Consider the following 23,384-nt stretch of genomic DNA (forward strand, 5'->3'; position numbering starts at 1 on the left):
CTAAAGCCATCATTGTCGTCGTCGGCCTGGTTTCATGTCCACTGCGGGATGAAGGTGGCCTCTCCCTGCAATCTCCAATTACTCCCGTCTTGCGCTAGCTGATTCCAACTTGTGCCTGCATATTTCCTAATTTCATCACCGCACCTAATTTCCTGTGACCCTCAAGTGCGCTTCCCTTCCCTTGGCACCCATTCTGTAACTCTGATGGTCCACTGGTTATCTACATTATCCGTTACATGGCCTGTCCATCTCAATTTTTTTTAATGTCAACTAAAATATCAGCTATTCCTGTTTGCTCTCTGATCCACACCACTCTTTTCCTGTCTCATAATGTTATGCCTAACATTTCTCGTTCCATCGCTCTTTGCGCAGTCCTTAACTTGTTCTCGAGCTTCTGTTAACCTCCACGTTCCTGCCCCATATGTTAGCACTGATAGAATGCAGTGATGGTACAGTTTTGTTCTCAACTGTAGGGGTAAGCTCCCAATCAGGATTTCGTAGTGCCTGCTGTATGCACTCCAACCCATTTTTACCCTGTAAATTTCCATCTCATGATCGGGGTCCCTTCTGAGTAACCTAGATAAACATACTGCTGTACAGACTCTACAGGCTGATTGGCGATCCTGAATTCTTGTTCTCTTGCGAGACAATTGAACATTATCTTTATCTTCTGCAGACATATTAATTTTAACCCCACTCTTACACTTTCTCAGTTTAGGTCCTCAATTCATTTCTTTTAATTTGTCCCCAGTGTTACCGAACAAGACAATGACACCTGCAAACCAAAGGTTGCTGAGATATTCACTGTTGATCCTCACTCCTAACCCTTCCCAGTCAAATAACTTGTGTACTCCTTCTATGCTTCTACTTCTACTACTCCTTCTAGTCATATAGAGAGGCTTATTGTACTCTGTGGATTTCTCGATAACCTGATTAATGACATGGATGTGATACATTGTAGAGTATCCCTTCCTGAAGCCAGCCTGTTCCTTTGGTTGTCTAAAGTCCAGTGTTGCCCTTATACTAACGGAGATTATATTGGTAAATATTTTATATAATACTGGGAGTAAGCTAATGGGCCTATAATTTTTCAATTCTTTAAGATCTCCCTTTTTGTGGTTTAGTGTAATGTTTGCATTTTTCCAGTTTTCTGGGACCCTTGAAGCCGATAGGCACTTCGTATAAAGAGCTGCCAGTTTTCCAAGCATTATGCCTCCTCCATCTTTGATTAAATCGACTGTTCTTCCGTATTCTCCTGCCGATCTTCCTCGTTTCATGTCTTGAAAGGCCCTTCTGACCTCATCGCTAGTTATAGGAGGAGTTTCTGTATCCTGTTCATTACTGTTTCTAATGGAGGTATCCTGACTCCTCTGAGTATTGTGCAGGTCAGTATAGAATTCTTCTGCTTTTTTTACTATATCTTCGAGATTGCTGATGATATTAGCCTGCTTATCTTTCAGTGCATGCATCTTGGTTTGTCCTATGCCAAGTTTCTTTCTCACCGATTTCAGGCTGCGTCCATTTTTTACAGCTTCTTCAGTCTTTCTGATGTTATAGTTTCGAATATCACTTATTTTCGCCTTGTTGATCAGTATTGACAGTTCCACGAATTCTATCTCATCTCTTGAGTTGGACACTTTCATATCTGAAATGTCTAAATGTGATTGCTGGCATTTTTTTCTTCTTGCGACGTCTACTTTTTTCGTTGTGATTTTCATTCAAATTTTCATTCTGAGGAAATAAACTCAAACACATTTCTTATCATTTCTGATTGTCAGTATTGGGAGGTATATTACATTTTGTACATTTTGTGTGCCTTATGATCGGGTACACATTATACCTGTGTCACTTGGGCACTTTTCTCCTGCCTCCTAATTAGCCTGTCGAATAATTCAGCCATTTTTGTTGATCCTGTCAGCGTTTAATTAATGCAAGTCAGCTGTACTATGTTCATATCCGCAGCTTTGGAACTGGACGAGGCCTTGGTAGCTGCACTTGCTGACATGGGCTTTCCTTTGGAGGCATGCAAGAAGGCTGTGTTCTTCACGCAGAACTCTGGCATTGAAGCCGCCACAGATTGGGCCATGGAACACTTGGACGATCCTGGTAAAGGGTGCCGGCTTTTGCTTTCCCGTTAACTTGTTTCAATTGTTTACTGAGAAATTTGCTTAATCTTGCTAGTTAGATTTATTGGACTTTAAAAAGGCCACTAAAGTTAAAATTTATTTGCATTGGGAAGTTAGTGCTACTAAAGTATAGAAATAGCCACTCTTACCCTGAGAGGGGCTTGGTAAGGCAGAAAAGGTTAAAAAAAGAAAAAAGAATGACAGATGGCGATACAGCTGTGAAGTTTTTGCGTCTGCTTACTGTGATGCTATGAATTTTGATGGCACCTATTTGGGTATAGCTAACTATTTTATCAGTAAATGCTGGTCTACTTTGTAAAGACACCAGAGAATGAACTCCGGAATGTTCTCAGAACTTTTACTTCACAGTGGCCCATGTATGAGAATATACTGTGTAATCCATGGTGGTAAATAAAAAAAAAAAAAAAAATAAATTCTTATGTTTTACTTGTGAAAACCACAATCCGTGATGTCACACTCGCATATTGGCGCTGGGGTTTCAGTGCAAGATATAAAAAGTGAACATTTATTTTCCTTTTATCACCTAAAATCGGCCCATTACTGTGAAATTCATGAAAATAGAGTGTTTCATGGAGTACTTTACAGTATAAACAGGTTTACTGCTTTTGGAATAATAAATTGGTGGGCAATTTGGTGCCATATCTTGTGCAAAGGGGTGCACAAGAGTGGTAGGAAAGAAGCAGAGAACATGGAGAACATTAGTGCTCTTGGTGCAAAAGATATTCCACCCTGAGCATCCATGTGCACAGGCTGACAGCGGGCTGTAAAACTTGATTCTAACGCGCCCTTGATTGTAACGTGCACCCGTTTTTCGTGACCAAAAAAAAAAGGGAGAAAAAACACCCTCAATTGTAACGCACATCCGTTTGCTGTGACCTAAAGAAAGAAAAGTCCTTTACAGTAGTGCACACCTCATTCTTTCATACAGAAATACAACTTTCTCTCATTTGGAAGAAACAAAGATTTAAATCCAGTGCACTAAAGTTGCAATAAATAAAAAGAAAAGTTGCAGTTTCGCGCGAATGGCGAAGCATCGATTACGGTAGCAAATTAGTAGACAGCTATACGAAAGGAAAGGATAGTAGTTTTATCGGCCATATAAACTTTTAAATATTCGCTTACTAACTAAATTGACAAGCTTGGTGTCATGCACACACAAGCATGAATACGTCTCACTCAATGACCGCGGAAACTCTTTAAACGCTGGAGTGAGGAAATGCAGTAGCAGGAGCGAGGGAATTGACCTTTGTGCAGCCTCTCGCTTCGATGCGAACTAAGTGATGAGAGCACAGCCCTATCTTAAAAGTGATCTGCGGCGGAGCCGCAGATCGCCTTTAAAATAGGGGCCGCGCCGTATATAGCGGCAGCGGGTGTAGAATGCCTCTCCTGTTTGCGCCGGTCCTGCACGCAAGTTTTGGGAACTCCGAATGCCCATGATGCGGCTTGATTTCCGTCCGTCTCTGCACACGTGATCGCTTTCCTTTTAATTGCGGCATCGTGATGAACTCTGCATGTCATTGCAGTCGGCACTTCCACGCTGATAGAGCAAACGCAGAAAACGGAAAGATGGATGGTGCACTAACCTGAGCCAAAGGAAGCATTGCCTAAGCACACATACTACAGCATATGGAGAAAGCTACAGCAGCTAGGCTAGAAGCGCGTAGGAGGCGGCCATTTTGAAATGTCGATGGTGATATGGTGATGCAGATTTAGGGCTGTACTCGATTCTAACGCGCGTGCAATTTTTTTACACATTTTATCGGAAAAAAGTGTGCATTCGATTCGAGTAAATACGGTATATTCACTTATAAGAAAATAAAATGTAAAATAAAAAGTTGGGTGTTAGAACTGTGGCTAGATGAATGCTGTGTCCACATCGTCCTATCTTAACTTGATACCAGTGGCAGCATGGTCGACACGACTGTGAAAGCAAGACAAAAACAAACGTTGAGAAAAGGGGTTGGTATGGGGCAATGCTTTTTTCAGTAAACTTTTAGTCGCATGTGAGTGGCTTTCCTGTTCATGTTCTCTTCTTCTTTCCTAGTGCTTGTGTGCTCCCCTTTGCATAATATGACAGAGTGTTTCTCGTTAGTGTATCTTTAATTAAAAGCCTTGAGACAAGAAGTTCACAGTCCTGACAATTTAGGCTTTTGGTATGGTATTACTAAGATGTTCTTAGCGCAAGTACATAGGGAAGGAAGAAAGAATAGTTGAGACAGAGCACTAAGAATGTGTGTGCCATTAATAAGATGTCATAATGCTTTTTCTCGGCTGTTATTTCTTCTTCCTCATCTACAAGTGGTCGCAAAATTTTGCAAGATCTACAGGCACGTGCGCTCGTGTCCTGTGAGAAAGCAAGTGCCTAGCATTGAGACATGGCATTACGCATGTGCATATTCTCATCCTGTTTAACTGCTAATATATGCAACACCAGGCACGTGCTCGCAGATGGTGCAAAATTTTGTCCCTGCATGTACTTATGCTGCGATTACAATCATCCTGATATAAACCTTACTGTTAAGCTTAGATAAACCTTTCTGTTAATTGTTTAGAGTGCTGTAACAATACTAACGGACTGTCTATAGCGGTTCTTGCAATATTTCATGTCTAACTATTCTCGAAAGTATGAGTCTTTATCCTTGTCACGTTTCACATGAACCATTATTTGCGTTGTCTGTGTTTAGTGATCTGATGTTTCTTTTTTAAAATCTTTTTTGCCATTTATGTGCCACCTGAAGACTTCGGCGATCCTTTTGTGCAACCTGGTGCATTTCAGGCAAATGCAGAAGCACTGGCCACAATTGTGTCGATGGGTTTCTCGAAAGATCAGGCACTGAAAGCTCTCAAGGCTACGGTGAGAAGGGTCATTGCTTCTGTAACAGACGTTACTTTAGCGGGCTGTTGCTGCAATTTTTCCTCCTTGCCTTGTGAAAGGCGTCAGCAGTGCTGCTTACACGCTAGGATATTCATCATGTGGGCATTAACTATGCTACAAATGTAGTCCATGGGGGAGTAATAGTTTCTGTTTGGTACGGATTGTGGATCACTTTGTTGGTGGGCTGCAGTAACATTGAAAATTCGTTATGTTATTGTCCGTATTTTCTCTTTGTTCGGTGTATTGACACCATGTTTGGAGGCCTCTGAAACACCAAGTGTGTCATGCAGCTGTAGTCAAACTTCGCTGCAACTAAATTAGTGGAACTTTCAAAACATTTTGGTGACACCGCATGATTTTGTTGCAAGAGTAACCATACAGTATGCAACAATGACAATGCAACAAGTCAGCCAGGCACTACAGAATAGGAAGCTTGCATGCAAATCTTGTTTTAGGGTAGTGGCAGCCTTAGGCTTACCTGCCGCTCTGTGCTAATTTGGAGGATGAAACATACAATAAACTAGTCTAAATATGATGTGGGAGACCAAATGGCGACAGACCAGCTAGACAGGCCACGTTGCCCACTACCATTGGCAATGGGAAAGTAATCAAACTTTTTCAATAAACTGGTGTTAGCCAAAGTACACAACGCATTAACCTTATTAGCTCGGCAGGCTAGTAAGCACAGTCTTTATTAACGCACATATTGAAAAACACCATTTATGTTAACTGCAAGTGAAGAGCAATGGCGATGCTAAGTGTGCGCCGCCATGCTCTTTAATTTGTTACATTATCTGTTATGTGTGACATACAATTGTCAGGAAATGTGACCTGCTAAAATGGAAGAAAAAGGCAAAATAATATAATAATAAGTTGCACCGTTGTACAAGATGCACTAGCGGAAAGTGTGAAAAAAGAATGCTACTTATACACTGGAAAATATGGTGTATGTGTGTGTGTGTGTGTGTGTATCGCACCTTTAGATAAAACTAAATTAAAGAACTTTAAATTGCATGCCGACAAGGCTACATGTCGAGGTGTAACAAAAAGAAAGACATGAACGGGCCCCAACTCATAGCTAGGTCGAGAATTAAAGTGGCTGCTTGCTAAATTTGGTGTCGAACAGCGGTTAAAATTTTGGTGTTGCCACCATTCTAGAACAGCACTTGCATGCAGGCTTCCTACTAAAGAAACAATCTATTTCCAAAAATCGATCAGTTCTGCTGCTTCTGCATTTTAAACATAGCATATATACCATGACACACAACGTGCTACTACGGGGAGCCAACTGTGCATGAGCTGTTAAAGGCCGAGACATGTGCAGCAGTATAAAAAATATTTTGCCTGCAATCTGTCATGTAACTAGCTGTATACCGACAGCTGCATCGACAATTTCCAAACAGATTCTGCCTTGAAGTTTTCATTCAACGTTCCTCAGGTTCTTGCATGAAATGTGAATGGAATGTTTCAGCCGAACACGTGCATACTTTTCAGGCAGCACAAGAACGGCAGTATATGCATGAAAAGCCTTGTGCAGTAGTCTACGAAAGATTGTAGTCGAAAGTGCAATGGCACGAACCTCGAGCCTCTGGGAAACATAATCTTATGACAACGCCAACGTTTAAGTTAATGAGCTTCCCACCAAAAATTATAAACTGTGATTACAATAAAAGAGAAAACTCATATCCATCTGTGTACCGTGCCGATACTGGACAAAGATGCTGCTTTGTGATTGTGGTTGACGAGCTGCGCTCGTCTGATGAAGTTGGTGTGGCCTATACACGCATTCCTTTTCTGAGATGTTTAGACCCAAATTTCAAGACCAACAGCAACGAAATTTTGAACTGCATAAGAAGCTTAGTTTAAGGTAGTGTAGGCACAGAGGAAGGAGCCTCTGCGTAAAATTTGATGTTGGAAATGTGAGTGGACTTGTTACGAAAAGCTCACAAATATAGCTGTTTTTGATATGAAAACTGAAGAAAACCGCCATTACTGCTCACTGGAAGTGACACGTGACCCAGAATGCATGGCTCCTCAAAGTGACTTCAGAGATAAGCCCAGAGCAGCGCAGACCGCACGTACGCCTGCTATTGATAGTGCTTCAAAAATATGCAATTGGGATTTGTCTAACATATTCGTCAGTGAAGCTGGTCCAGGACCAAGCTGGTCTGTGTCACACAGCACAGCCAGACTGTTGCACATGTGTGTGAGCATGTACTGCAGCAGTTGTGCGTAGCGGCCTAGTGTAGATACTGTAGCTGCTGTGAGGTGCCAGGATTTGCCTGCTTGCCGTGGAGATCCTCAGACAACTGCATGCTCTGATTGGTCTCTGTGGGTGATGTAGCTACAGGCACATGGCAACACAAGCCAGCCTGAGTGGCTGCTCGTGGTGTGCTGAAAAATCATGGAGGCAGTGTGCTGGGTCTTATGCCATTACCGACAATCACCAGGTGCACACATCGTTTGCTTACGTGCTGTTTAAATCTCATTACCACACCTATAAAAATCGATCAATTGATTGGCAGTTTTTCTACACACTGTTAAACATTTCCATTGGGATTCTTCTACAAGCAACATCATGCACCATGTGAAACGATGACTGAACTTTTATCTGTTTGTCAGATTTGACAAATTTTGGCAAATTGGGGAGTCTGGAAAAGTAAAACTGACTGGAAATGTCATCAAAGCTAGCCTCCAGTGCTCCTAGCACTTCCTCAATAAAACGATGCGCAATTTGCACTTTGGTCGACTGGACAACAAAATTTTTAAATGACCGCAGCAGTGAAGACACAATCTTCCCTCGGGTTGTCTAATGTTACAGTCTGATGTCTAGACTGTTTTAACGATGCCCCAAACAACAGTAGATGCTCATGAGTGCATGTTATTTTGATAATTGTGTTCGACTAATATCAAGTGCAACTTTATTTTTCCCACCATGGGTTTCTTTTATCCAAGAACGTTTTGACAGCATTTGCACAAATTCTTATGAGCACTCCTTCCCATCGTGTGGGGTTTTTCACTCACACGAAAACATGCAGTTGATTTCAGACTGATGGACTACTACGTTTTGAAATATGTTAAAACATAAAAGCACCTAAAATGAGCACATTTCTAGCGGTAACAAAAGAGTTAAAGGCTCCTAACACGAAAACTACAATAACCAGCCCTGTGACTTTGCCAAGATTGGGTCATTAATGTATACTACCCATTTCTATCAAATTTAGTGAAAGCGAAATTTTATTGCAGTTGTCCTTTAAAGGTTCGGCTCTTACATGAAAATATAAGGTATTTAGGTTCCATGAGAGGCATTTGAAGTGCACTGAGCATCGGGAAATAAATTATGCTCAAGATTGACAGCGTATATTTTTCTGTTCATAGAACACGCGTAACTTGACTTTTGTGTTCCTTAGGATAACAATCTCGAAAGGGCCATTGACTGGATCTTCAGCAGAGCTGATGAACTTCAGGCAGAAAGTCAAGATGTTGCCATGGACACAGAAAGTGCTGGCCCTCACATCAAAGATGGCCCTGGAAGTAAGTGCTTGTGGTGTTACTAACAATTCTGATGTAGTTTTTGGATTCTGAACAAAATGTGATCTGTGCTGTGAACTTCGCTGCAGTTCCAGCTCCTACATGTGCGTGGTCCACTGCAAAAGTGACAGCTGGAGAGTCTTTGAGCTTGCCAATTCTGCACTAATGGCAGACTTAGTGTCATCATGAGTGTAGGTATAGAGAGGGGATGTGATAGCTTTTAGATTAAAATTTTTTGTCTTCTTGATATAGATCAAGAAGACAAAAAACGGGCAGGGTCAGAAAGCATGCAGGGTGCAGCCCCCCCCCCCCCCTTCCCCAAAGTCAAATGTCGGCCTGACTTTAGCTTGCAGCCTTTAAAAACACTACTTTGGTTGAGTGCACAAGTACGGTATTTACTTGATTCTGATGTGCTCTAGAGTGTAACATGCACCTGTTTTCCTTGACAAAAAAATAAAAATAAAAGTACTGCCCTCAATTGCAATGCGCACTTGTTTGCCGTGACCTAAAATGAAAAAAAGGAAGTCCTTTACAGTACCTTGCACATCATTCTTTCATACAGAAACACTACTTTCTTTCATTTGGAACACAGATTTACTCCCAGCACACTAAAGTTGCGATAAATAAAAAAATTTGCAGTTTTGCCCGAAAGGCAAAGCATCAATTGCGATAGCAAAATAGTAGACAGTTATACGAAAAGTAAGGAGAGTAGTTTTATCGGCCATATGAACTTTTAAATGTTTACTTACCAACTAAATTAACAAGCATGCAGGGGTGGGACTCCTGTGCCATTTGCGCCATTTTGATACAAAGGCAAATCCTTGCGTCAAACTGCGCCAAACACAGAAAATTGACCAAAATTGCGCAACACTGCGCCAGAACATCTTCGGCATGTGTGCTCTGGCAGTGGCCGTGAACAATGAGCACATTCATTCTCTGAGAAAGAGTGCAGCCGCTCACATTATGCAATACCACGTGATGGCATCTCCCGCACAGTTTCTTGTAATTTTCACGCTTACAACACTGGACTTTTCTGCGCTTCCGGCCAGCAAACAGTGCACGTGTGGCAACTCTCGGCCGTTGTCGCTGCTGTTGGAGCAGCATATCTAGTGTGCTAGCGTACGGTTGGGTGGGCCGAGCAGTGCGACGATCCCTAGCTGAGTCACAAAAGAACGAAAAGTAGGCTGAGGCCGCTGCGTGCAAAGTAGATGTAACGGAGGTGCACTCTGCAGAAACTTGAGCGGGCGGGTGTCTCTGTACCTAGGGTCGGTTTAACGTAAAACTACCGCATTTATTCGAATCTAGGCCGATAGTTCTTTTTCAAATAATCTTATACCAAACTCTAGGGTCGACTTAGTCTAAGATATTAAAAAAATGCACCAGTTTGTAATTTAATATGATAAGTATGGTGCATAGTTGGTGCTGTCTAGAAAAGGCAGTGTCGCAGCTGCTACTAGCCACGCCAGTAGCCAACTGAAGTACACGAGCGACGTCATTTTGACCTGTATCGTATTGACATGCGGCAGGATGTTATCGTAACCACTATAGTGTTGCTTTCAAACGAAAAGTTGTGCTAGTCGCACAGGCATCGCCAAACGTTCCAAGCCGGGCGGGACTTCAGCATCGATAAGAAAAATGTCCGTCATTGGAGGGGGCAATGGGAGATGCTTTTTGCTTTTGCCGCAACAAGGACACGACAGCAATAAGGAAGACAAGTGCGCGATAACAGCGAGGATTTGTTGACTGAGATCGTGCCCCATTTCGACGCGTACGAGCCTTGCCGCACAGTCTGAACATGCGTGGGTGCGCGGACGCCAGCTTGCACGCATCCGCAAGCATACGAGGCTTGTAGTGATGATGACGTAGAGTGAGCTCAGCATGTTCATATTAAATAAATGCTGTTTTCATTTTGTGAATGCTCTCACTTTCTTGTTCAGCCTACATAGGACGTAAGTTTTTTAATTTTTTCTAGCTTCAGACATTCGGGGGTCGGCTTAGAATTGGGGCAGGCCTAGATTCGACTAAATACGGTATTCCAATCTCTTTTTATGCCCATATGGGCGAAGCCCGAGTCATTTTATCCTATAACAAAGAGCTAACGGCAGATTTGGAATAAAACCCACAGTTTCGCCTGAAAGACGAAGCATCGATTGAGATAACAAATTAGTGGACAGCTATACTAAGTAAGGATAGTAGTATTATTGGCAATGTAAGGTTGTAAACATGACCTTAATAACTAAATTAAGAAATCTGATGTCACACACGCACAAGCAAACATGAACGCATCTCACTCACTGACCGCGGAAACTCGCTCTTAAAACGCTGCTGTCAGAAAGTGCGGCAGTAACAGCGTATATGTTTACCTTCATGCTGCCCTGCTTCAACGTGAACTAAGCAGCGAAAACACAGCAAACATGAAGCTATCAGCACTTACACTCAGTCCCCCATCGCAGATCGCTTTCAAGATAGGCCGCGCCATACACAGCAGCAGCCGCAGTAGAACCCCTCCTTCTCCCTCGCTCTTGTGCCTTGCGTGCCAGGAGAGACGACGTGCTTCCTCCCCACTATCCTCCCTTGCGTGAGAGATTGAGCTGCCATCGTCGGGTCAGCCTTGCATGTTTTCATTCGTGTATACAGCATATGGCAAACGGCGACCATGTTATCACCACTGGACTTTATACGCAGCTTCACGGTTGTGGCGAAAATGATGGCGGAAATGCATCTGGAGTGTCCATATAATCTCTATCACAATAAAAACAGATTACAGCAGTGTTACGTTATTCCAGTTCAGTGTTGTTTGGAACTCTCTAGATCTGCGGTTATATATGGTAACCCAGAAATGGTAATCATGTTATCGCATTGATCGGACTGCATAATTTGAGAACCTTTCCTGCTATCATCGTGAACGTCTGCACGGGAATGTATAGTTCGATCGTAGTGCCACCGATGTTTTCGGCTTTACAAGAAAGCATGCTCCGTGCCGCCACTCAACCCACTTCTCTATTTCTAGTACGCTATAGCTACAAAGCGCGTCTACTATACGCTTCATGTAGATTTATTCTGCGTTTAGTCGTGGTTTCGAAGTGCGCTGCCATATTCCATATTCTATTATTCCACAAAAATTCAGATTGTTCGATGTTCCTGTACGGGTGGTGTGAGAGTGTCGACTTCAGCAAAGCAGAATTTTCACTTGTGACGGCAAGCGAAGAATTTTCCACGGAGCGAAGTCTGGACGCTTTCCGGAGCTGTAGGCCAAGCGTGCAGGGTACGTTGTTGAAATGCATGATCGGTCCCTGCCAGTGAAGTGCGACATGGTCACGAAACAAGCCCAGATCTTCGCCTTTTAAGGACCTGCTCCACCATGAGTATGAGTGGCTGGCGGCAGAAGACTGTGAACTTGCGCCAACTGGACGTGTCAAAAGAGCCTCCCTGACGGCTGTGTGTAGTTGGGTGCATTCGGCATGGGCTGCTGTTCCACAAGATGTCGTAGTGCAGTCGTTTGCCAAATGTGGAATTTCGGCGCTGTGGGACTGTAGCAGCGATGATGATGGCAGCACTAGTGAGGACGATGGCACAAGTGAAGACGAGTAGTCCAGTGACCATGCCAGCTACTAATAAATTTTCGTTATGGGATGCGCCCTCGGGTATGCTCTTTCTTTTTTCCTGTCACGCGATATGGGAGGGTCGACTTACATTCGAGTCGACACACAATCATGTAAATACGGTATGCCCAGGAGCCATGGGTGTCACTTGGTAACTTCCTTTGCAGGTTATGTGAGGGATCTTGTTAACCCTTTGCAGATTATGAGCTGGTGGCATTCATTAGCCACATGGGTGAGTCTACCATGGTGGGCCACTATGTCTGCCACATCTTCAAGGATGGCCGTTGGGTCATCTTCAATGACAACAAAGTGGCCCTGTCTGAGAACCCGCCCAAGGAATTCGGCTACTTGTACCTGTACCGGCGGGTGCCTGACTCATGACTAGATGGACCCTCACCGAAGCGAGCCAGAGTCGAGGGCACTGCTGCAGCATCTGTGGCAGCATCAAGCAATGTTATTTGAGTTGCAGGCCTGCCGCACTGCCTGTGTCATTGGAAGCAATGGACTTGACCAGTGAATCGAAAATGTGTTTGTGTTTATTACGGTTTGATTTCACGCTGCTTTACTTTTGTGCATTTCTTTCTTTCCGTGTTGTTTTGAGACCATGTTTTCTACATGGTTGAATGTTGTAGATTTGCCTCATAAAATAAACAAAAAGCTTTCTTGAATATTGTCATAGATGTCTGAGGACATCCATCCAAGTGAAATAATGGTTGTTGCATGATGCTTTGTGTTCCATCAGGGATGATTTTCTTTTGTAATAATGATGTTGAAGAAACTTTGGTTTTGTTGCAGTGACATGTGCAGAGTGCTTTTTTTTCTTGCTAACTGTGTGATGAGCATTTGGTTATGAAGTCTACTTTTCAGCAACTTTGTGTGAAGACACTTACAGAGAGAATGTAACAGTGTTTAGACATCGAAAAGCTTATGGTATTGTGTGCAGTATGTGGCTAAAGAGCTGCTTGTGCCTTTTAAAAATCTAGTTCTGATGGAGAAACAAGCAGGTGTAAATTAAGTAAAAGAAATTGTTGCACTTCGAACAACACTTGTTTGTGACATTAAATGATGTGCCCACACTTTTCTACACTTGTACATACACTAGTGTGTGGCCATTTTTATTGTTGGTTTCATATATTCATTGTTTGTTTACATTCAAGCATTGACCACAGATTTTCATGGTGTTGCATTTTTCCATGGTCACCAACGAGGCACACACTATTACTTTATAGATCTGCTGCAACATCCGAGATCATGTAAGGTAGACTGCCATTTGAATAAACCAAAGTTTGCACACTTCTCTGCATGTGCATGATTTGCATGCTACTAGGCCCTAACACCCAAGGAAGGCCAATCAAGGCATGCTACAGGCTAACATGGGACATTAATCATTTTTGCCATATTGACCTGCAGCCTGCAGTAGCGATAGCCCCCTGTTGACCACAGGCAGCCACATAAATAAGGTACATACAATGTGAATCCTTCCTGGCTATGGTTGCTGCTGGTGTTGCTTCTGCTGTCTTAATGAATAGCTCACATAATGCAGCACACCAACTAATCTGCCTACATACCTGTACTGCCCCTACAGGTGTGCCAGTGGCTGGCTCCTCTCTGTACGAAATTGCGCAGTGAAACAACAAACGGTACCCAAGCATCCTCGCTGCAACAAATATGCGCCAAACATATGCCAATATGGCTAATGCCAGTACTATCCTATGCGCTCCTTCTCTTGGTGGGGCGCATATGCTCGGTGAGGTCCTCATTGAACCAAGAGGGCCAATGCCAGAGGTAGTTCAATAAAGAGTGGGCTGATTCCAGAGAGAGCAATCCATGGTCACATGGCATCTCATAGTCTGCGTGGAGGGGGTCACTGCATCTTGTGAGGCACGCACGTCATTGCTATGCTGTAAAATACGGTGCAGAGGATGAACTGCTATTAATTGCATCATGTAAGCTTCATTTCTGTTCCTGTATGTGCATTGGATCTGCATAATTTAAATTTTAAGAATAAAGAAAAAGAAAAGCTACGAGGTTCTAAATCAAGATTATGCTTCCCACAGTTGGTTAAATTCAGCTTAAATGCAACAAGTTTCATTAAAGTCAGTGTAGTGGTTCCATGATGAGAGGATTTCTGTGTTTCACACGTATTCACATGGTGAATTGGAGTTGACCCAGAGCTAAAGCCTCCTTTGTTACAGTGTTGACCATATTTCGGTTCAATAACACATTCCCACTTCCCCTTTCTGTCAGCTTGTCAAGGGTGCATCATGAAAGCACAGCATTATTGTGGTGAAGCCATTTCTAGGGCTACTGGTACCTCGTATTAAGGAGAAAGGGAGAAATGCAGGTGAATGCAGGCCAAACTGGACCGCTAGCCACGGTGCGTCATGCCTGTGCACTACATGCGCAAATAATTCAAAATGATATAGTCTAACCCTGTGTGCTGCAGTATTGCAACCCTCGGTATGCTCCTTTGCGATACATCGTTTTTAGCTCGAGCTACATTTTTCTGTAAATGATTAGTTATTAGGCAGTCGGTGTACTTACCGCTGTACGCAATTTGTGCAAAATGCTTTATCGCAGTACACATTCGTACGAAGCACTCATTATGCAAAGCACAGAAAACTCTTGCTATGTGAACGTAGCGAAATTTCGCCCCCGCCGCTGAGGCGCAAGCCGCGAGCTATCAGTCGAAGCTTATTGCTAATGTATTCGTATTAGTATTCGTGAGCATCGATCAAGCTCAAGATAACGCTGACTGATTGCCGTTTTCGAATTCATGGGCAACAGCGGAAATGACCAAGTTTGAAATGGACGGAGCGGCGAAAGCGCGAAAGTACAAGCAGAAAGCTCAACTGAATTCACGCAATACGGCCTTAGCTACCAGCACCGCGCTCGCCTTTGAATCGCTGAGCTCTGTTACATGGCTCTTTATGCATGGCTGGCGAACGCGACCGGCTAATGGCCTTGGCCGTAGCCTGTTTCGCATGGTGCGAATTTGCTTGCGGTTTCGCACTTGCGGATGCGCAGCTGTGGCAGATGAGTCGTGGGTATAGTGAGCTAAAATATTTTCTGGTTCACTATAGTCGTGCAACCCCTTCGTGCGTGCGATTTTTCAATGTTTGGCGTGCTGAACTTCCCTGCGAAAAGGCACGCGCGGAAAGTATGGGGTACCAATGGCAATGCAGATGGTCGGACACGTCACTGTGGCCTGCCTGCTTAAATTTTGCTTTGATAAAGTAACGAGCTCTCACGAAAAAAAAAAAAAAAGGTTTCAGGAAAACAGTTTTTAACTTGTTTTACTTTGTTTTGACGCGGCTTCCGCTAGGCGCTCGCAAATTGGAAAACCTCAGCCACGATCGGTGGCTGAGGTTTGTGTGAAACGGAAACGCGAAATTCGCATTTGCGGAAATTGTAGCTCCGATAAACGCAGTGTAAAATGACATCACGTGAAAGCTGTTTATAGCGAAATAATGAGTGGATATTATTTGGTTACTCGTTTACAGTTTCCCACTGGGTCACGCTTCACTACTGACGCACCGCCCGGAGCGCTATGCATAGCCCTGAGAGCCCGCTGCGCACCAGGGGTACTATTCTGGACATTATCAAATTACGCTATGTTGTCGAATTTGGTAATGGAGGCATTTAGAGCTAATCGGTGAGGCCCACTTAGTAATTAGGTTCGTCGCCACGCACAGGACCATCTTATGGCTGCGTTTATGCTAGTCAATTTTTACTATTTTTTCACTGACAACTTCGTCAGTAACATCCACTTTGGTTTTAAACACCAGCGACGTTTGGTTTCCTAGGAGCATCAGTATTAAGTTCCCACATGTTACATTTCTTTTTCCTGTTACGTCCAAAAACTGCGACGGCGCATCACCGCCGAATGCGGCCACGTCGCAGAACCCGCCGCCCGGCGCAGAGGTATCGCCATAGCAGTGTTCAGCTCGTCGCCTGTCGCCGATCTGAACACGGCTCACGAAGTCGAAAGCCAAGCCAAGAGGAGATGGACGAAGGTACTATGGGTCGCACCACACCCGTGTTCTCGAACGCTGTCATTACATCCGATACCTTGCGCGGTTGTTTCGATATACAAGGCGAGTGGAAACTGATATGAGTGTTAGAAAAAAGTCGCAGTTTCGGCCGAAAGGCGAAGCGTTGATTGCGACAGCAAATCATTAGACAGCTATACGCAGTAAGGCTAGTAGTTTTATAAGCTGTAAAACTGCTGTAAACATTAGCTTACTAATTAAATTAACAAGCGCAGGCAAATATGGGCACATCTCGCTTGATGACCGCGAACGCTCGCTGTCGGAACGCTGGCAGGATGAAGAGCAGCAGCAGCGGCAAGCGAATTCCTCTTCTTGCAGCCTCTCACTGCAACGCGAACTAGGCGCGCGAGAACGCAACGCGCACTAAGCCATCAGTTATCTCGGGCCGGTTAACTTTCGAACCCATCGCGGATTGGGTGCCTCCAAGACTGGACGCGCGCGGCCGCACTCAGCAGCGCCACGGTCGGAATGGACGCGGAGACGCGCGCTACCCTGCCCCTGTTCCTTCCGCCTCACTTAGCGCGCCCACGTCCCGCTCCAGCTAGCGTGCTCGATATGTCGGCGCGCACCGTCCCCACCTTCCTTCCTTCCTTGCGCGCTGCAGAAGACGCCGCTGCACTAAGCCACCATCCTCGGTTCACCCTCGCATGTTTCCCTCGCACATACAGCATACGGCGCGCGGCCGCGATATTATCGCATTTGGAATTTATACTGAACATCACGGCGACGCCCACGACGACAGTGGAAATTTGCCTGGAGCCTTCATATAATTTTCATCGCAATAAAAAGGTAATCGAAGATTCAACCCAAGCTCCATATGGGCTTTGCAAACCTCATTTCGCGTGGTTCGCGGCTACTATTGCTCCGAGAAAGTGCAATGTTCAATCTACAACCAGCCACTGATAACCAGCTTTGATATAATCAGGCAGTGATAATATTACGTTTGCTTCCTATTCAGCTTCAGAGAAGGTTTTGTGTGAGTAGCTGATTGTCTCATCAGTATGGCTGCCGTAAGTCTAATCGTATGTATGTTTTCCCTGATAATGCATTCTTTTCTTGTGGTCTCGCTAAAGAGTGTATCAACGGGTTTATACTGTATTTCTTTTATTAGTATCCTGACTTCTTGACTGCCTCTAAAACAGGCATGGCCCTGTATACAGCCCCAATTGCTGAATAAGTAATTGTACATAGTAGTCTGTTTTCATTCAGAGAACTGCATATTGTAGTATTCAGCTTCCCATTTGAAAGACAATTTGTAGCAGCCATGACATGATGGCAAAGTATGCTAATACTTAACTCTTTTTGTGTGTTTTCTGTGCTAGTGTAGCAATTATAAGTTATCTGCTGACGCAGGAGAGCCACGTTTTGAATAGTACTGTGAATGTGGTAGAGTTTTAGTGTCCTTTGTTCCGTTTAGCGTATGGCTGCTTGCGGCTAACTATAGCCTTTAGTACAGTTCTATCATTATTTGTTATTCAGCCGGCATATCCATTTCAGTCAGCAATCAAGTCTTTGTTTTCCGACTGCTTGTTACGTTACCCATCTGCGGCAATTATAAATGTTTGTAATTGAGACAGCAGATTTGTGTTTTAACCTCTCTTTCATTTGACCACCTGCTAAAAAGGTGGAGGCTGCTTCTACAAACTGCTATTCTACCTATTTTTCCTAAATATTTTTTCCTAAACGCTCTCGGTTGTCCTCGCCACTGCATCTGGTAGAATACTGTGAAATCTCTAACGAGGCTACACAGCGGGCAGCCTGAAAAATGCGTCGCGTGATATTCATCCCCCCACATTGCGCGAAATCTGCGTAGTTTTTCTTTTGTTCCTAAAGACGTTCACACCATCACCCTCATTCAGTCGAGGCAGGCGACAAAGTACAAGTACATTTGAATTTCTTAGTTTGCAACCTTCTCACTTCTGAGTGCTCTGACGAACGTGTTTCTTATCCCCCCTCCCTCCCGAACTTGTAGCCCACCGACCAGTCCAACGACGACCCATTCCCACTACAACGTTCGCTCTCCCTGTAAAGGGTGCACAGTGGCAAACACAATGTTTGTGTGGTGAAGCTACTTCTAGAGCTTGAGCGCAGCGGCATGCGGTAAGAAAATGAAACGTATAGCGTCAGTCTCCCCTGAATTCATCATCATTAATTTAGCAGATTCTTCAAGGGATCACTTGGAACTGAGTGCTAAATCAGAACGTTTTCCTCAAGAAAACGCTTCTGTGGCAGTTTTGCTTGCGCTGTTCGTGCTCTGCGGAATATTAAGTTCGCCATTTGCTCAAAGCGTTCGTTATTAAATCGATGCTTGCAACTTCCTCCTGACAAAAAAATTCAATTTTTATAAACTATGACACTCAATCAAAGCGCGTTTGGTTATTTATTGTCAACTCCGTGGAATTGGAGCGTCTTCGCTACGCAGTGAAACATGGTGCAGACCGCGAATGTTAGTATACAATGCGTACATACAATCATAATTATTAATTGTATCACCTACAGCCACGCAATCCAATTACAGTTGAATAATTCTGCCACGATGCGATGTGCCATGTGAGGAAGTGATAATGCTCAACCTTCTCAGCGATTATGAACAATGACGTACAACAACGCCTCAAGCAAATGCGTCTTCCCGTGTGTTCTGTGAACTATGCAAACAAACAGCAGTGGTGCACGTAAGGTAACGTTTAACATAAACTCGGCACTCTTGTATTGGACTAAACGCTGAGGAAGTTACACATTCGCGGCCAACGTCACCGCTAGTTATCGTCACTCCAAGCAAACAGCATATAAAGCTTCGCTTACATCGATTCTCATAGTGCGTGGGATCCGTCAATTCTTTTAATTCACTATTGCTTGGTGACAAATTTATAAATATTTTATCCCGCTGTAGAAATACTATATTTATCACAATGATTTGTCATGTAAAGGCCTGTTTGTGCTATAATTTAAAGAGGTATGATCTTACAGGCGCAGGCATCGATAAACAAAATTTAGGAGCATTGACAAGTTTGTGTTAGCATAAGTGTATTTGTAGAAGAAGGAAATATTCTTGCCAGGCTGTTAGAAACATCCTTGACGCTACTCGTATAATATATTCAGCTCATGTACTAGTATGCGGTTTACTCCAAGTCACTTAATACGCGTTGGCGAAGCTAAAAAAAAGAAAGAAAGAAATGATGCATTCACCAGGAAGCTATCGTGAAAACAAAAGCACGCTGTCGCAGAAAACGACTTCCATTTTCGTGTTTTTCAGTAACAAGTGCACAAAAGGTAAAACAAACCTAGAAGTTTAGCAGAGTTCACAAGTAGTTTGATCTGTCGGCGGGATTTTCCAAGACTCAATAGTATAGGAAGTGAATATTTCAGTAGAAAGATTATAGGTATCAAACTCAATACCTTAATTACTGCTAACGTCTCCGCAGTTGCACGTGAAAATTGCTTCATCATAAAGCAGTACCTCTTATTATGCGCACTGCGGCACATCTGCTTAAATTCGTGCTGAACGCATGGCGCCCATCAGGCGGGCGTTGTTGAGCGTTCTCGAGTCAGTCTGTGTAGATCAAACTCGATGTAGATTGAGCACAACTAGTCGCCGAAACGACTGCGCCTAACATTCGTACGCCGCGCGGTGATCGAACGGGCCTTCACGCATCCGCCCGAATGCCGTTCGCACTAGGCACAATTTCTTTCAAATTTGTTTTCCCAGCCCGCCATTGTATATCGCATGTGACGTTGTCGCGAAGTCTTAGACAAATTACTGTATACTTTTAGTCACTTTACAACCTCACAGGCTGTTTTGAGGAACGCCTTAAACACGTGACATGACGTGCGACGTCAGCTACTGGACTTTCTTGGACTGTGGAAGTGTCTGGAATCTGAACGGCGTCCTATTAAAGCGCTTATAGCATTCGCATACGCGATACATGCCTCAATGAGACTCGCAAGGCTCGACGAGACTCAATGAGGCCCGCTGCCCGGGCCTGCGGGCAACGTCGGCAACGGCGCCGCACACGCCTTTGCGAGCTCGTTACTGAACCTCGGCTCGCAACACGGGTGCACTTCCATGCGTATTACACTCTTAAAACAGTTGCACCCTTTGGGGCGTACATTTGCCTCACAACGATAGTCGCCATCTGTGTCGCCCGCATTTCCTTTCTTTAACGCTGCGAGCCCGGTACTTCCAAGTCACGAACGGCGTGCTCGTTATCAGCGTGACACAGCATTCTCGACAGGAAAGTATGGAGCGCAGCGTTTTCAAGAAAGGAAACGCAAGCAGGGCAGATGACGATTACCGTCGTGAGGTAAATATACAAACCAAAGGGTGCAACTGCTTTAAGAGTGTAGTCGATTTCGGGCGCTTGTGTGTGTGGTGCGCGTACCAACTAGTTAAGCTCTACATTCTGCTTTAAGAGAGAGTCTGAACAGCGATACTAATTCAGTTTGGACTGGCTTTCTTTAGGAAAAAAATTGTTTATTTGGCGCAGAAAAATTGATTACTATTCGAAAAAAAAATAAGGGACAAAGTTTCCTTTGTTGAATATCCCGTTGCAGTTGCGTGTCGTAACTGCGACGGCACGAATTTGTTTGTTTGTTTCCTACTTTTACACTTTATTCATCAATGCAGACATACGATTTATACGAGTTTCTCGCACGGGAGGAAATACCAAACTATCATGGCAGTTTCGTCCGTAGAGCAGTGAACTAGCTGGTAGCGATAGCAAGGTTTACCGCTGCGCTCGAACTCGTCGGATGGTGTTATAACTATACGCGGTTGCAACTTGGCAAAAAAAAAAAAAAACTGCTGCTTGGCAAAAGGAACAGCGCTCTGGCAGCTGTCAGACGGCTCACAAAGCTGGTGTGATTAGGAGCGCTGCCAGCGGCGTTGGAGGCGTCGTACCTGCATCGTGCACAAGATGACATCGGCGAAAGAGCCGTCGGTGTTAATCAGCATTTACAGATATATTAGACAACGTTATCTTGAAGTTTACTGTCCGTTCACTAGTGCATACACACAGAATCTCGAAAGGAACGCTAATGTGCATCGCTAATGCCAGAAGCGGAAGTCAAAACGGTGACCCCGAGCCAAATGAGAGAAGCGTTGACCACGCGTCCGCTTCGTTTCATCGTTTTGCAAGCTCCGCGCGCCAGCCACGCATGAACCGTCGAAAGCGGGGCACCATTACCACGGCGCCAACGGAGCGAATGTGCTTCGAGCGTCCGTATAATTGTTATCGCGATAAAATATTTATTAGGACTTCACCTACACACACGGCCGCTTGCGAACACCGCGGGCACCTCCGCGTCCTTTTCTTCTTCTACTATAATCGTGTTCACTGCCTAGCTTTTAACGCTGTAACCGTGGCGCTAGCGACCAACTAGCATAACTAACACATCTGGATGTCCAAAACGGAAAGGCTGCGAATATTAATTTGCATTGACGTTGCCCCAGAGAATTCGATATAGGTAGTCGAAGAAAGCGGCACATTTCCTGCTGGCAATTTTAGGGGTTTTCGTAGGAAGCTTTATGGTCACAGTGCGCACAAAAAAGGATGAGTGGCGCTAGCTGTAAGCACACGCACCAGCTTGTTATTCATTTTGTGTTATTTCAAAATAAACACCAAATACCGACGTTTTACTCGACACTGCGTCTTTTTAAAAGGAATTGTGAACAACGTTCTCAGAGCCAAATTATTTTTTTCGCCTTCTCGTCTTCCTCGACCTGCAGCGCGAGCTTGTCGGGGCACGTGCTGCTTTCGAACGTGCCGGCCGGAACATTGCCAGCCAGGCCCACGTCGTAGTTCGTCCACGTCAACGATCAGTACCATCTGCCCGTGTAACACGGCTGCCGGCAACACCAAGGTTACGAAGAGCAAGAATACGATTCTCTTCAGTGACAGGCGACCTGCAGCCACCGCTACGCAAGAGGACTTCCGCAAGAAGATCTGGTTTATGCCTTCGCTGACACGACTGTTCATGCAAAGAGAGAGAGACGCAAGCACCGTGGACGCAAGTACGGCGCCCACACGGTCCTCTGTCACCAAAGAAGATCCTGCCAAGGAGGAGCCACGGACTACGCTTGAATGGGCCAAGCTGCCTGCCAAAAGCGACAAAGAGAAAAGAATGCCCAGGGCAGATTTTTTACCAGTCGGGAAGAATTTCTACGCCGAGGATCCCGAGCTTGCATACGTGACGGCTCAGGAGGTAGGTGAATTCAGGCCAGCCAACAACGATGTAGTTTCCAAGTATCCGGGAGCGCAGGAACGTCCACCCCCGAGCGTAGCGTCCGACCCGTTGACATCATTCGAGGAGGCATTTGCAAAGTACCTAGCACTCTTAGACGATTTCAAGAAACAGTCTCGGTGTTTTAGCAACACCTGGCCAATCCTGCATCGATGTCACGACATGATTTCTATTGCACAAAAGGGTACAGGCAAGACTCTGGCATTCCTCTTACCTGCAGCCTTGGTCCACGTCGACAGCCAGGCTCTTCCAATTGAGCAGAACAAGGGCCTTACTTGTCTCACCCTCGCCCCGATACGCGAACTTGCCCAGCAAATCGAGCGAGAAGCAAAGAACTGCCGAGGGTCCGTACGCATTTATATAAGCAGTCGGCGAGGGCAGACCGATGGAGTCCGACAAAGTGCGTAGATGACGTCGTAACTCCTGGCCGGCTCAACGACCTAGCCATGAACAAGGTCATCAACCTCGGATGCACCACTTTTCTTGTTATGGATGAAGCGGACCACATGCAGGACGTGGGCTCTGACGTGCAGACGAGGAAGGTCATGTTGGGCATCATGCTGGACAGTCAGTGATTACAAGTGCCACTTGGCCAGAGGTCGTGCGTCGTCCCTCCGAACAGCTACGCAACAATCTCTTCCAGATGTTCATCGGATCACTGGATTTAGCCGCCATGCATATTGTCACACGGAATATCATCCCTTAGGAAAGTGAAAAATGGGAGCACCTCAACCTTCTTCGGTTCCATGCAACCTCAAGACAACGACATTCTTTCTAGGAGCAATAACTTTGATGGATCGCCTGACGTGCGGACTTGTCCTGTCGTGTCTGGTATCGACTGCGATTTCAACCACGGAGGCTGGGAGCAGCGTGACCACGCGCGAGCCCTTGAGGACCTCCGGGACGGAAAGGTGCAGTGCTAGACATAGAAGGCGTT

General features: G+C 44.7%; 1 protein-coding gene across 2 annotated transcripts in view; it reads left to right on the plus strand.

Annotated features, from left to right (window-relative positions):
* The window catches only part of Usp5 (ubiquitin specific protease 5), a 55,864-nt gene extending 42,412 nt beyond the window's left edge, over positions 1-13,452 (plus strand). For both annotated transcript variants that reach the window (XM_075684769.1, XM_075684770.1), the window contains 4 exons: positions 1,963-2,106; positions 4,886-5,001; positions 8,433-8,556; positions 12,355-13,452. In XM_075684769.1, coding sequence (XP_075540884.1) covers positions 1,963-2,106; positions 4,886-5,001; positions 8,433-8,556; positions 12,355-12,536 — 566 coding nt within the window. In that variant the 3' untranslated portion in view covers positions 12,537-13,452. The remainder of the gene's footprint in view (positions 1-1,962; positions 2,107-4,885; positions 5,002-8,432; positions 8,557-12,354) is intronic.
* Positions 13,453-23,384: the final 9,932 nt, after the last annotated feature.

This window comes from Dermacentor variabilis, chromosome 3 (genome assembly GCF_050947875.1).
Source record: "Dermacentor variabilis isolate Ectoservices chromosome 3, ASM5094787v1, whole genome shotgun sequence".
Classification (NCBI taxonomy): Eukaryota; Metazoa; Arthropoda; class Arachnida; order Ixodida; family Ixodidae; genus Dermacentor; species Dermacentor variabilis.